At 41.1% G+C, this 16,282-nt stretch overlaps 1 protein-coding gene across 5 annotated transcripts in view; it reads right to left on the reverse strand.

Annotated features, from left to right (window-relative positions):
* The window catches only part of JADE2 (jade family PHD finger 2), a 192,634-nt gene that overhangs the window by 74,715 nt on the left and 101,637 nt on the right, over window positions 1-16,282 (reverse strand). For all 5 annotated transcript variants that reach the window (XM_060765283.2, XM_060765285.2, XM_067463695.1 and 2 more), the window contains exon 5: window positions 11,917-12,086. In XM_060765283.2, the coding sequence (XP_060621266.2) occupies window positions 11,917-12,086 (170 nt within the window). The remainder of the gene's footprint in view (window positions 1-11,916; window positions 12,087-16,282) is intronic.

A 16,282-nucleotide genomic window follows, 5' to 3' on the forward strand; every position in this document is an offset into this window, starting at 1 on the left:
ATGACTGTGTTCTCATGTATTTGGAGGACTTTCTGCATGGTCTGTGGTTCTACTTCCTAAAAAGTAATGCTGTTTTAAAAAAAATGAAATTGTGGGGCTTTGGAGCAGGCAGAGAGGAGGGAACAGGCCTGTTCTCTGGTGGAATACTTTAGGACCCACAAAAGTGGGCTCCATTTTCCACATGTATATCTCAATCCACACTATGTTAACCTCTGGTTTATTGGGTGGTGTCTTGTGAAGCGAGACGGTTTAGCAGAAACTTTCACTTAGGCTGAGTATGAGAAGGTTTCTCAAGAGGTTCCCCATCCTTGGATTAAGGATTAACTTCCTGCAAGATCTGACCTTAATCAAAACTATATGTGGACAACAAATGCATCTTTTGCATGTTTAATGCCATCTCCGGTCTACTCCTGATATACCAATGAAAGTCTGGTATGGACAAAGATGATATTTACAATAGAGATTTGTGGAAAGATACTTTGAAGGAAGTGGCTTTGACAATTAAGGAAATTGGAACTCAGAATTAAAAGGACCTTTCTTCCCACATCCACCCACAGTTGAATAAACAGAACATGCAACTAAGAAGAGAGAAAAGGCCTTTCAAATATTTTTCTTAGAAAGAAAAAGTATTATACTTGTGCACTGCTTCAGAATACATTATGAAATATCAACAGTTTTATTGGGTTTAATTAACCCAAATATAAAAGGAGTTTAGTTCCATTAACTGAAGATACCTGTACAGTAAAAAAAAAAAGGAAGAGTAAATTAAGGAAATGGGAATACAGATCAAGATTTTTTTTTAAAACGAGGTCTATTTTCTGCTACCCCAGAGGGCATGACCAGGTCTAATGGTCTGAAGTTAAAGAACACATTTGCCTAGAGTAGCGGTTCTTAAGTGCACTCCACAGAACCTTTGGGGCTCAGTGAGGCATACTGAGGGGCTCTGTGCTGTCGTCATCATCGTTGTTGCCTTCCTCCCCTTTCTTCTTCTTCCTGCTCTAACGGTGCGTGGTGGTGCCAGGCTGCTTTCCTCCTCCCTTGAGGTCCAGGCACTTCCTGAGGCTCAGTGCATTGGGGGGGGGGGGTCACAGGGGGTAGCCCTGCTCCTGCCAACAACAGGCAGGAGGTCCCTGCACCATGCTCGCTATGAGCACCAAGGGGCACATTCCACCTGCCTACCTTTGCCTTCCTTCCCTGCTTTATCTCTTTGCTCTCTCGCCCGATCAGACGTCAACACTGATGCCGAGGAGGAGGAGGAGCACCTCACAAATTTCAGTCTGGATCACAAAGCCCTGCTGCTCCTCCTCCTCCTCCTGGGAACAGCAGCACCTTGCTTTTCTTGCATGGCAGAATGGGGTAAGACAGGATGGCCCTTGGGGTTGTTCCTATTATCATTATCACTACAAAGGTTAGGTGGCCATCTGTTGGGGGTGTGTTGTTTGTGCTTGGCAGAAGGGGGTTAGACCGGATGGCCACTGGGGTTGCCATTATTATTATTATTATTATTATTATTATTATTATTTACAACTACTACTACAAAGGTTGGATGGCCATCTGTTGGAGGTGCTTTGATTGCGCTTCTCCTACATGGTAGAAGGGGGTTGGACTGGATAGCCGCTGGGGTTGCTTTTATTATTATTATTATTATTATTATTATTATTATTATTATTACTACTCCTACTACAAAGGCTAAGTGGAAATCTGTTGGGGTGTGTGTGCTTGGATTGTGCTTTTTCTTCATGGCAGAAGGGAATTGGACTGGATGACCCTTGGGTCTTCCACTGAAGTTAAGTTTACATTGGTTAAAATTGTTCTTCATTTTAAATATTGTATTATTCTTTCTTTTGCCCTACAATCAAGATGTGTGCAGAGTGCATAGGAATTTGTTCATTTTCCCCCCAGCTAGTTCATACAAACACTTTCCATCCATTTGCCTCTGACACAGCCCATCTGTCAAATTTTAAAACACAATGTGGCCCCTGTGTCCAAACGTTTGCCCATGCCTGATATATACCGTATATACTCTAGTATAAGCTGAGTTTTTCAGTCCTTTTTTAGGCTGAAAAAGCCCCCCTTGGCTTATACTTTAATCGAGGTTATTTATTATTTTACTCTGTCATCATCATCATTATTATTAAATTTATTTTACTCTATTATTATTATTATTATTAATTATTATTATTACATTTATTATTTTCTCTATTTATTATTATTATTATTAATTTCATTATTTTACTCTATTATTATTGTTATGATTACATTTCCATTATTTTACTCTATTATTTTTATTACATTTATTATTTTACTGTCTTTATCATTATTGGAAGGATACGTAAGCACATTTACACTGAAGAAGGTCAGAATAATGGTTTAATCCAAGTTGGATAGTCTTATCTTAAATTACAGTTTTATGTAAATATTCAAAAACAATTTACCTAGTGATATATCCATGAATGTAATTTTACTGGTATCTATATATACATTATATGTAATATATATTATATATACATTTACTGGGGCTCCACAAGAAACATTTGCTTCAAAATAGGCTTGAAGGTTGAAAAAGTTTGAGAACCCCCAGCCTAGAGAAGTGGTGGGATTTTTCTCAAGACATCTTTAATAAGAGGTTAGAAAGCTTCCCTCTGGAGATAGCTGCTGATCCAGCATTGAGAAGAGGGCAGGACTCCATGGCTCATGAGGACTCATCCAACTCTAGGGTTCTATTATTTCTTTCTTGAAAATATCACAGTGCAAGATGTGTTTGCCTAGGAGTGTATGACAACCAGTTGCACCTCAGGACTCCAGTGACAGCAGACCTTGAAGAGTTTTATCTCATTGTTCCATTGGTACATCAGCTATGGCTGTATCTCCCATGCCCACCAATGTAAAGGGGACAATGAGAAGGGGCTACACTTTGAGATAGCACAAGGTAATAAGTGTCCTCTCCACCTTGTTCTCAACTGCATAGGCCCACGGCAATGTTTTCGCTTCCTTGTCGATTTTAACATATGCAATAACAGCTGACTCTTTCACTGACTGACTTCTAGTGCTGTGTCAAAGTTTAACTACTGCTGGAAGGAGTTATATAAATGTGACTAATAGTGTTATTGGAAATGTCAGGGAAAAGAGGCGAGACAAAGGTTTTGCTGTTTATACAGCAATGACTTTTTCTCAGAACTAGGAATGACCCTCGAGTATCCTTGGCTATGTTCACACCATTCAGAGATATGCCTCTTACCGGATTACTCTCACTGGATTAAGTGGGACACAGTTATGAATAGACATGTACAAAGCTGCATTTTTAAGTTTGGAGCAGCTTGGTACTGAAGACTTGCCAGAGAGGGGAAGTTGCTTCTTCCTTCTTTAAACATCTTAACACATTTGGGTCTGATCCCAATCAAACACCTTGCCAAGAGATGTGGTGGGATAAGAATCCAGGTTACTACTCCACCTATAAAACAGAGATTTGACTTATAACTTCTTTAACCAAAACATCTACCTAAATATCCTAAAGGCACCAGATCCTGTCTGATCTTGGAAGGTTAGTTGGGTGAGCTCTGGTTCCTAAATGGATGCGAAATTACCAATGAATACAAGGTAATATTTCAGAGGAAGGAAGTGGCAACATTATCTGAGAATTCCTTGCCTAAGAAAATCTTATGAGGTTCATAATTCAACACTCAGCTGGACGGCAAAATGCATACACACAACCAGAACAGGTAATACATAGACCATACTATGCATATTGTTAGTATGGGGGGGAAACCCTAATATAGTCCCTAGCATCTCCAACTAAAGGGTAAAATAGTAGGATGGACAACTTGATCCAGCACAGCTTCCATCAGGCTAGATCAGGCATGGGCAAACTCAGGCCTGCGGGCCAGGCACGATCCCTTGGGCTCTTTGCCCTGGCCCCCATATGGCATGTATCAATTTAATTCACTCATGATTCCTTGGCAATTGCAATTCAGGATTCAACTTGAAATTTCTAGCAGAAAATTCTAATGGCCTCACCAAACTACAAATCTCAGGATACCTTAGAATGAAGCCATGACATTTAAAGAAGTTTCCATAACTGCATATGGCAAACACACTTTGAATTGATACAGCATAAAAGATTATTAGTGATTATTTCAAAAATTATGGGTTGATTGTTTTGTATAAAAGTAATAATCTGAGATTGTCTTTCAGGTCATTTTATATATGAAATGTCTCTTAACAGCTCCATCTACAAATCTATCTGAATGATCTCTCCCCATTGCTTTCCCATCACAGGATACAGAAGACATTATTGACAATGCCTCTAATCAGCTCTTCCTGGCCGTACAAACAGACTGATCAGGAAATCAACAACCCATGAGCAGAGCTTAGCTCCCATGAACCCAAGTTCAATTTAATAACTGCTTTCCTTCTTCCCAAGGGAGACATAGACCTTAATTAAACCGTACTGGAGACTGTGCAGCAGATTGGCATTGCTCACACCAAATACCACTCCCTTTGTCCCTTCATCCCCACCAGTCATAAGGCACCCTTGAGGAAGCGCCAAGGATTGTTGGCTAAACAGCTGCAGGTTTTTTTCTCTCAATCTGGTCCCCATACAAGTCATTCTAATCTTCCTTGCAGGATGACAGAGAAGGAGTGAATCTTCCCTTGCTACTTTTGCCATCTTCCTCACTCTTGAGACAGTTCTTTCATCCAGTCTACTGCACATCAAACTGTGACAGAGGCTTTTGTTAACAGACCCTATAACCAGCTATTGCTGATCACATATGAAATCAATTCCTAATAAGTGTGCTGTTTTTTGGATCCTTCCCCAATCTAGAGTATGTTGAACAGGAGACCCAAGTTCAAGAAAAATGAAAAGAAAAATGCATTAGATACAAAAGAAGAGGCAAAAAACACATTAACCTACTCCATAGCCAAAGCATGAAAAGCATGCTGGTTCTCTCCTGTCAAATTTGGATTCAAGGTTAAGTTGAAGACAAAGACCTGTCAAAATAATAAACTGTGCATACACAGAGCTGTTTGATGTTGTGATTCCATGATAGGTGTAACTTCTGGTACCAGGTATAGAATATAGCTGCCTCAGTACTGGGGCTCTCATATATATATATATATAAACAACATTTCTAGACCTCATGGTTGAAAACTATGTACTGTGATGTCTACGGAGCATTTAAAAGTCATATAAGACATAAAAAATATTTTGGGTGGTTGGAAAAGAGAGGGCAGATGGTTGCATGCACAGTTCTTTGCTCTTCCACAACACAATTGCTAAATTAAGATTTAAGATTATATTGCAGTGAAATCTGGACTGCTTACGTATGATTTTAAAACATTTTTAAAAATTGTAGAGTACAGTATGGTGGCACAGCATGTTAAACCACTGAGCTGCTGAACTTGCTGACCGAAAAATTGGTGGTTTGAATCCAGAGGGTGGGGTGAGCTCCCGCTGTAAGCCCCAGCTTCTGCCAACCTAGCAGTTTGAAAACATGCAAATGTGAGTAGATCAAAAGGTAATGGCACTCCATGCAGTCATGGAACCTTGGAGGCATCTATGGACAATGCTGGCTCTTCAGCTTAGAAATGGAGATGAGCACCACCCCTCAGAGTCGGACACGACTAGACTTAATGTTAAGGGGAAACCTTTACCTTTATAGTAACTTGTCTTAATGTGAAGTGACAGGACAGCTATCTTTAAATTTCTGAAGGGAAGTCAGTAGAACAAGTTTGCTTTCTGCTGCCTCACAGACAAGAATGTGAACCAAAAGATTGAAGGGAAAAGAAGAGAGAACCTTCCCAAACATTAGTAAGAAGTTCAAAAGTAAAGCAGATTGCCTTGGAGGGCAGTGGACTCTCCTCCTTTGGAGATCTTTCAACAGCCATTAGATGGACATCTTTCAGGACTGTTTTAGTTTTGGATTCTTGCATAACAGGGAGTTGGACTATATGGCCCTTGTCCTCTCTTCTAATTATAAGATTTTATGATTGAGTGAATCATCTATCCAACGTAGCACATTGAGTCCGCCTGGATGACAGATAAAAAATTAAGTGTTCCCCTTCAAAACCCTGCCTCTCCTCTGTTTGCCCTGTCACTCTTTTGCCAGTGATTTGTCATATTTTGTGTCATAGTGGACCCGTTAGCCTTGCATGTCAAACAGGTCCCTGGCCTCAAAGCTGCAATGCCTTCGATGTCAACAAATGACTGAAGGAAGTCCCATATTCGCTGCTCTAATGTCACAACAGGCTTTCCAAGCTGCTGGCCCAGTTATTTAGAGCCACTGGGGAAGTTTTTTATTTTGTATCCTTTTAGACAAAAGTGGCTTTTAAAGTAAGAAGGACCAACCTAGTCCATACACGGATATTCTTGCATTAAAACCGCCACGACACCTACACTATAAATCTTTTTGCTTTAAATCTGTGACCCACTTATTTTATTGCCATAAAACCAACCACACACAAACTTTCTGGTTTTCCCTTCATCAGCATTGCTGTGGTTTGTTTATGTGGACTTAGCTCTTCAAGTTCCTTTAGCCAGTTGTCTATTTTTTAAAAAGTCTCTTTTGCAGCCTGGATTTTAGGGCAAACTTCTATTTGTTTTTTCAAACTCTGGCTGCCCATGAGATTTCCTGTCGGTTGTTTTCCTATTTCTTTTATCCTACAATAGTACTTTGTAAAAGATGGAAACAGCTGCACATTTGCAACGTTAATTAACTAAAATTCAGATGTGTTAAGTGTGTAACTCATTTAGAATGAGTGCTGTTATGAAAGCCCTTCTGGAGTAGGTTTGTACACATTTCTTCTCAGTTGAGTAGTACTTTCAGACATTAATTCTATCCAATAAGGACTTAGAAAAAGAATTCTTTAAAAAGTCCAATAGGTCTCAGTGGGATACCCCCCAACTCTGAAAGATATCTGTGTTGCGTTTCTGCCTAACAGAGTGGAACAGACTATGAAGGAGAAAATCTAGCATTCCAAATGTTAGCCCTAGCCATCATGAACATAGAATCATAAAATTTGGAAGAGACCACAAGGGCCATTCTGTCCAGCACCCTGCCATGCAGGGAAAGCACAATCAAAACACCCCTAACAGATGGCCATCCAGCCTGTTTAAAAGCCTCCATAGAAGGAGCTTCCACCACACTCAAAGGCAGGGAGTTCCACTGCTGAAAAGTTCTTACAATTGGAAAGTCCTTCCTAATGTCCAGGTAGAATATCATTTTCTGTAACTGGAACCCATTGGTCCGAGTCCTAGTTTCCAGGGCATCAGAAAACAAGCCTGCACCCTCTTCCTTATAACACCCTTTTCAAATATTTATGCATGGTTTTAATGTCTCCTCTCAATTGTTAAAGATGATTTGGACTGTAGTTGAAGAACTCTAGAAAGCACAAGTTCCCTACTCTTGGTTTCCACCCTTTATCTACTATAGCGGTAGACAACTGTGGAAGGTTTGAGGACCACTTCTATAACCTGGGGCCCTTTACATAGAGATGCACATGAATTACTGGAACAAAAAAAATTCAAACAACCCTCCCCCTGTTATTTTCTGATTTCCAAAACCAGCATTTTTAAAATGTTGAACACAACAGGGGGGCTTGCAACCTTTCAAATGGCAGATTGTTGTATCTGGGGGTTTCCAAGAGCAGCAACTCCTTTTCTTTGGGGAGGGACATGAAAAAGCTTGTCTGGGGATTCTGGAGGTATTGAGGGCCACGAAAGCATCCTTAGGCAGCCACCTCAGGTCTCTGGGCTGCACGGTTCTTGAGGAAAAGTGGACTTGAAAATTTCATACCACCAGATAGTTGTTAAAGGAAAATAATTTCTCACAGCAAATAAGATGGGAGAATGTGTTCAGCGGCCACAATCCTTTTGCTTCTTCTAATTTTTGCAGCACAAGCAGAGATTGCCTCCAGGGCTGTTGTCACAGCATTAAGCAGGGCAACATAGTTGTCTACCTTTCAACTACTAGCTCTTTTTAAAAAAAAAAGTCTGGCAATCTTAGCAGGTATAGTAAGGTGGACCAGCAATATTTCTTGTTCCAAGAGGGAAAGAGTAAATCTTATTACAATGGCTGCTAGCTGATGAGAGACTTTGCCAATATTGGGAGTTGCGGGACCTCTTTATCGTTACACTGACCTCTTATTTTTTCAAAGGAGGAATTGTGGGTCAATGGTGCCTCACCATCCTCTGCCTTCTAGATGTAATGTGAAGTGCAAAAGGACTTCCCCCATATCAAAGGAGGAGTACCAACGGTTTTGATGCTGCAATTAAGAAAAACAGTCAGTTCCTAATAACAGACCAATAGTGATTACACTATGAGAATGGGGAGTTCAGGAGCAAAAAAAATCTGACTTGACCAATCACTGCTTCTCGACCTTACATATCTGAAAAAGCTCAAGATGAGGATAAAGGAGGGGGGGGGGCACTATATATACTTATCTTGAGATCCCTGGAGAAAGATGGAACATAAATGAACAACAGATAAATAGCGTTGCTCACGTCAAAGAAATAAATATTGTGATGATCATGAATGACTTGGGAAGTCATTCCCTTTCTCCGCAGATGCATTTGTGACACAGAGAAAGAGCACATGTTCAGCATGTGAGACAGGATGGAAAAGTGTGTGTGTGTTTGTGTGTGAGAGAGAGAAAGAAAGAAAGCGGGTGGGGAGTGGTGTGTCCAATCGTAAAAGGACTTTTCAAGCCTTTGAAGTCTCTCTAGTCATGATCATACAATAGCTTTGGATTAAACGGGAGAATCACAATATATGGTGTGAAATCTTAATAAAAACATAAATGAAGATTTGTGGCAGAGCTTCTGCTCAAAAGGGAAAAAAGTGCCCTGCCTGTATGTGAATGTAGTTCAGTGCTTGATCCAAATTACTTCAGACCAACTTTCAGTATTATCACACACAGCAGCACCAGCAACCAATAAAACCTTCAGACAGAGTTAAATATTTGTCATATTATTGGCGGACAGCTCTTTACACCCAGTGTTTCTACTGAGTAGGGTAACTGATCACATACATCTGATGGTGATAAAAGAAAACATTCTCTTCCTTCTCCACTCTTTTTGTGAGAGATGAATACATTTATATTCTCATTTATGTTGGAAAGATGTTGGAAAAGCTATTAGGAAGGAGTTGTTGGAAATGACAAAATTCTGTTCAGTCAAGACAAATAAGCCCAAAGTTTTAAGAGGCATTTCTCCTTTTCCTTTGCAGCATTAAAAATGCTGTGCATAAAAATGATCTCATTACAATGTTGTTTTCCTTTTGAGGACAAAACCTAGTTTGTTTGATGAAATGTTTCAAAAAATCCAGGCAACTGGCAACAGGCAAAGCCCTGTCCTCTTGAGGCTAAAACTGGTCTGCTGTTAAAAGAATTCTGCACAAATTGAAGGATGGCATACTTTCCCATCAAAGGAACAGGGCCCCAGGAAGTATCGCTTTACTTCCTTCTGCTTTTCTCATTTTTCACCACAGATCAACCTGTAATAATTCTGTGTTTTGCAATGTTATGGTTATGTGTCACCTCCCCATTCCTACCTTGTCCAAATTGTAACAGAATTCTTGCTGAAATACAACATTTCTGGAACCACTAACGGAAAGGGCTGGATTATTATTTCCTTGTCTGAAGGAACTGGGATGAGGATGACATTGGAGGCCATAAGGGGAATATCCCATTTTACTCTGAAGAAAAGTGGGAAGCCTATATCTGGGTCTACTGAAAAATATTGCTATGTGCATAATAAATGTATCAACCAGCGTATCCCTTTCCTCCTAGGTAAAGAAGGTCCTGCTAAACTAGGATAGCATTACGTTACCTTCCCACCTACTACTAAGGAGGCTGTCGAAGTCCTGAACCGGTGCCTGGCCGCTGTGACGGTCTGGATGAGGGCGAACAAACTGAAATTAAATCCAGACAAGACAGAGGTACTCCTGGTCAGTCGCAAGGCCGAACAGGGTATAGGGTTACAGCCTGTGCTGGACGGGGTCGCACTCCCCTTGAAGGCGCAGGTTCGCAGCTTGGGTGTGACCCTGGACTCATCGCTGAGCCTGGATCCCCAGGTTTCAGCGGTGACCAGGGGAGCATTTGCACAGCTTCGGCTCGTGCGCCAGCTGCGCCCGTATCTTGGGAAGTCTGACTTGGCCACGGTGGTACACGCTTTGGTCACATCCCGCCTCGACTACTGCAACGCTCTCTACGTGGGGCTGCCCTTGAAGACGGCCCGGAAGCTCCAGCTAGTCCAGCGCGCGGCAGCCATGTTGTTAACCGGAGCGGGACGCAGGGAGCGCACAACGCCCTTGCTGTCCCAGCTCCACTGGCTGCCGATCAGCTACCGGGCCCAATTCAAGGTGCTGGTGCTAACCTACAAAGCCCTAAACGGTTCCGGCCCAAAATACCTTGAGTACCGCATCTCAGCCTACGAGCCCATGAGGACCTTGAGATCATCCGGGGAGGCCCTTCTCTCGGTCCCGCCTGCCTCACAGGCACGCTTGGCGGGGACGAGAGAGCGGGCCTTCTCGGTGGTGGCCCCCCGGCTGTGGAACTCCCTCCCTGCTGAAATTAGACAGGCGCCCTCGCTCATGGCCTTCCGTAAGGGCCTGAAAACCTGGCTCTTCGAAAAGGCCTTCAATTAGTGCTATGTTTTGGAATGACCACCGGAATGGACTATGACGACGAGATTGATTATGACCCAAACAAGACGAAGCGGATTTTTAGTTTAATTAGATGTGTGTTAGTAAGATGTGTGTTATGATCCTGATTTACTGTAACTGTTGTCTTTATGTTCTATGTTCTGTACACCGCCACGAGTCGCCTTCGGGCTGAGAGTGGCGGTTAACAAGTGCAAATAATAAATAATAATAAATAAATACCTGGGAAAGCCAAAAGCTCAAACACTATTTCCATCCTAAATATCTTGGTGTCACCTTAGATTGAACACTAACATTTAGGAAACACTGCATGAACACCAAGCATAAAGTAGTTGCACACAATAATATCCTGTGGAAACTTACTGGCAGCACATGCGGAGGAGACCCAAATTTAATAAGAATATCAGCCCTGGCCTTGTTTTACTCAACTGCTAAGTATGCCTGCCTTGATTGGCATAAGTCTGTTCACATGAAGAAGGTGAACATAGCACTGAACAAAATATGCAGAATAATCACAGGATGTCTGAAACCTACACCTATTGAGAGACCCTACAAGCTAGCTGGCATGCCCCCCCCACCCCCCGGATGTGCGACGGGAAATTGCTGTGAGAGAAAGAAGGTTGAGCACTGTAAAAACCATCTACTGCATGACTATCAGCCTCCTCCCATAATATTGAAATCAAGAAAAAGCTTCATGAGAACCACCACTCCTCCTAACGTTCCCCCAGAAACAGCAAGAGTATCCCTCTAAGAAAAACTAAACCAGGAAATCCCAATTGGATGGCCCACCACAAAGATCTGCCTCTAGGGGCAAACCAAGAATGGTCAACTTGAAAGTCCCTGAACAGACTTGGAAGTGGAATGGGCAGATCACAAGACAGTCTGCTGAAATGGCACTACCTCAAAGAATCCTCTACCTTGTGTGACTGTGGAGCAGAACAAACAACTCTGCATCTGTATGCTTTTCCACAATGCCCTGCTTCAAGTAGAGAGAAAGAATTGTTTAAAGCTACAGACAATGCATTTGCTGTTGCCTGGTTTTGGTCAAAAATTATTTAGCCGCTTGTGCTCCTATTTTTTATCAGTTTTATACTTAGGTATGCAATGCTTTTGACACAAAATAAATAAATAAATAAATAAATAAATGATAGAATCTAACCTAGTTTAATTCAACACTTCCTTTTCATATAATTTCCAGAACATTTCTTGAATGTGCAGTCTGCACAATCTAACTGGGAGGTGAGAAGGTCACTCTTACCCATTTCCTTGAGTTCCATGTTGAATAGTTCCAGCCAACAAGCATCGATTTCATCCAAATCATAGCGACTTTTTCTTTGGGAGAATGTTCTGGTGACATCTAAACTATCAGAGCTGGACAGGTTGCTTGGTGAGGTCTGTGGTGAAGAATGCTCTAGCAGAGGAAGTATCCTTTTAAAAAAAGGAAAGAAAAAAATAGCATGAAAGAGAAGTATATGATGGAGCCAGCTCATTAGTAGTGGGACAGATGTTGCTATGCTCATAAACTCATGAAGTATGGTAAGCAACCAAGTAAAGCAATGGCTGGTTAAATTACCTTTGTGTCTGTGTGACCATCTTAGTGCAAGACGCTATGTGCATCCATTTTTCTTTTTAAAAAATCGATAAATGTATTCATTTTTTTCAGCAATATAAGTGGTATTAAACAAATTATAAAGATAGTAATTTTCCCATAGATAAACATAAAGGCTTCCCTTGACATTAAGCCTAGTCATGTCCAACTCTGTGGGTTGGTGCTCATCTCCATTTCTAAGCCGAAGAGACAGCGTTGTGCATAGACACCTCCAAGGTCACGTGATTAGGATGACTGCATGGAGAACTGTTACCTTTCTGCAGAAGTAGAACCTATTGATCTACTCACATTTGCATGTTTTCTAACTGCTAGAAAGCCCTTTAGAGCTTATAGGTAACATTACATAACTAAGTTCATGTGATTAGTTCCTTTGTCCAGTAATGAAAGCATAATACATCACAATTATAAATTAACAAGGGATACCTTCACTTCTTTCATGGTCTAAAAATAATCTTTGAAGGTTTTAAGCTATGAGGTTCAGGCTTTGCTAAATAGTGAAGGGGGACTATCAAATGGTCATAATTCTGATTTGTGCTCTGTTGCTGTGCTGAGGCAGAAGGTGCCTTGTACCAGGACAGCAGCTCTAAGCATTTCGATTTTTTTTAAAAAAAAAATTAACCAGTAGTATTTATTTTAATTACTTTTGAGAAATGGGGGAGTAATGTGCTACTTTTGGGGGGGGGGGGGAAATCCAGAAACTACCTTTGTAAGCTCCATCCTTAGTCTGTACGTAACCTTTATGACTTTTAAAAAGGCCACTGCAAACTTCCAAACAGTAAACTAGCTTGGGGGCCTCTGGAATTATAACTGTAAATGTTTACTTTAAAAAGTAACTTTACAAGGATTATCCTCAATCATTAGATTTACTTGTAAAAAGGCCACTGAAAGCTAATACACCTGGGTCCATAAGACTCTCTGACAATCAAAGTATCTGTTCCTCTCAGAACAATGAATTAAACCCTTCGCCCCAATCCCATCCCCACTAGATGTGATTCTTTGATTTCCTTTTTATCTTACCAGCATTACCACAAGCCTGCCGGAAACAACATCCCACATATTTTGATTCTAAAGTCAAACAAATAACCTTACCTACAGCTAAATCTGCCTGCATCAATCTTCTCCTAATGTTTTCCTATGACGCTAGAGGCTTTCTTTTCTCTAAAGCTTACTGTGGGTATCGCTCAGAGTAATCACATGTATAAACTACCACTTCAGGAAGAAGGGAGAAAATAACCACTCTGAATGTGTATATATGATATGAATGATAAATGGTTGGAGGCTGCCTTAGCTGAGGTATGGAAGTCAAGCTTTGGCAAGTATGAGAGCCATTAATTCAAGGCCTTCCAGAATCAGACAGTACTCAGATTCTTCTAGCCTAAAAAAGGTAAAAACAAACAAATTTGCTAGTTAATGTCAAGCTAAAGTATTTCTGAGCCTTCCACTGTTCTCCAAAATGTGGGGAATTATAAGATTTTTTTTTATTTCTTTCATTATTGTCACAAATCCATATTCAAAAAGATATCTGGACATTGTGCCTTTCAAATCAGGTACATTCTGACAGCTTACTGGCTTCCATGTCAGTAATGAATCCACTCTAGGCTTTGATTCGAAACGTTAATGGGGCTCTCTAAGGCAGGGGTCAGGAACCTTCGGCTCTCCAGGTGTGGTGGACTTCAACTCCCACAATTCCTTGAGGCTCGGCATTCACCCCAAAGGCTTACCTTGGCCTCAAGGAATTGTGGGAGTTGAAGTCCACCACACCTGGAGAGCCGAAGGTTCCCCATGCCTGCTCTAAGGTGTTGAGTATACTGGGGTGGAGTAAGAGCATGCAAAATTCAGCACCTTGGATAGCTCTTTTTAAATTTAGAGGAAAACCCAAAGGAGAACAAACAGCATACACTAATAATAAGCTTGAGTACTTACCTGTGGTGAGAAAGTATTTAAAGCCAGGTGAGCAGATAATCATATAAATGGTGGAAGGATTTAAGTAGTGTTACAATATGTATAGTATGCCAGAATACCACTGTCTCTTTTCAACCCTTCTCATAGCTAGAAGTGCTGGTGCCATATGGTCTAAGGATATGGTCCATATATCCTGAAGCACAAATTTACCACCTCTGCCCCATAAGGACTCTCTTGACCATTTTCTTTCTGATTCATTGCCAGGATCACACTGGATCCCAATAACTTCCTCCATGAATCATACATTTATCTAATCACCTTGGCTTTAGGCAAAATTGTTTTCTCCTGCCACTATAAAAGTTAACTTATCACCTCATCATCATACATATAGGTTTTGCATTCCTATTGCTGTTCGCACATACACTCTGCTCATAAAAGTCTGTCTGTAGGCACTTTTCTCCATGCAAGTACAGTTATGTCTATGAAAGCTTATGATACTGACTCCTTTCTCTTAGGTTCTACAAAAATCCCATTGCATTCTTGTTTATTATTATCATTAATAGCAGAATCCATGCCTACTTTGCTCAAATGTTGGACATGATATGTTTGCTGTGTGACAGCAAAAGTGGAGGTTTGCTTTATACTCATCCTTAAAGATGGCTTACTTAAGAGGGCATGAATACAAGAACCAAGATCTAGTTTTGATTCCTCCAAAATGCTGCTAGATCAGCAGCTTCTTTGCAACAGAAGCAATGGAATGGTCCATCTTCTTCCAAAGCACAATTGAAGCAGAAATACTCCTGGATGAAAGGAGGAAGACATAGCTAAATGCAGTGAATCATCCAGAGATGGAGTAAGGCAGTCTTTTCTTTGGCTGAAGGAAAGATGCCAAGGCTTAAAGGAGAATTCATTCACAGATGCATTGGGAGTTTTTTCAGTGGGCAAGTATTTCTGGTTCACAGGAGCTTTAAAGTGATCTATAATTTTATTCTGTACTGTACAGCAGTAGTTCATCAATCTGATCCATCCAAAAGTTTGGGAATCCCTGTCCCACATACAGAGTTGCCTGGTGCTGGAATGACAGACATTTATGCAGACAATGTGGATAGCACACCAGATGGTAACTGCTTTTCAGGAGGGCTCTGTGTAGGCTTTAAATGTCCCATCTACAGTGGAGAAACTGGCTATGTGTGGGACGCGTTGCAAAAGAAGCTGTCACTCATCACTCATAGAGACCAGCCTTAAGCACTGAGAAATAAGGGTAAGCAGGAGAGAGAAGGGGCCTTGTCTGCCTATATCTGTTTCTGGGTAGGAATTGAACAGGCATTTGCCGTCAATCCTCCAGACGTCTTCCAGCAGCTCTGCACCATTACGCATGACACTTGCCACGCACACAACAACAGTGTCGCACATAATGATATACCATCACAGGAAGAGCTTGATCGGAGAAGCAGGCTAGGATGCCAGCTCTGACAGTTCTTGGCACACTCAGGAGCTGAAGCTTGCCATGGTATTTTGCAAAGATCACATTTCCCCCTTGAAATATCACATTGTGACACAAATGCCAATATACACTGCTGATGCTGGGAGAGGAAAAAAACAAAGCGCAACATCCACCATGTCCTTCAGGAAATAATATGAGTCTGAAAAATTCGTGACCATTCAGTTCACTTCACTCCTACATTTTCAGGATAGAAAATTATGCCAAAAAAGAAATGGGGGAAATAAAAGCTGGGAGCAGGGACAGGAGCTGCTACTCTGTATCTTCACTGAAAAATGAGAGTAGGTCAATAATCCCAGTTGGATCCATCCAAAAATCTGTCTGGTCCATCACAGTTCCGACAGCAGTTAGGTGAAGTTTTGGGGAAGTTCACAGGTAGTACTAGAAACCTAAATTGTTTGCCTTGTTTACCCACAGCTGCTAGGTTTCAGAAGTATTCTGCCCCTGCAGCTAAAGGAACTATTAATCTAATAACTCAATAGGTCTATCATATATATACATCTCTCTCTCTAAAATTAGCTTAAATGAATTTAAAATCTTTCTAAACATGTACAGAGGGAAGGTCAAACCCTGCTCTAATCTTCCCTGTAATTAAACAGCATGCAAATTATC

Source organism: Anolis sagrei, chromosome 2 (assembly GCF_037176765.1).
Source record: "Anolis sagrei isolate rAnoSag1 chromosome 2, rAnoSag1.mat, whole genome shotgun sequence".
Classification (NCBI taxonomy): Eukaryota; Metazoa; Chordata; class Lepidosauria; order Squamata; family Dactyloidae; genus Anolis; species Anolis sagrei.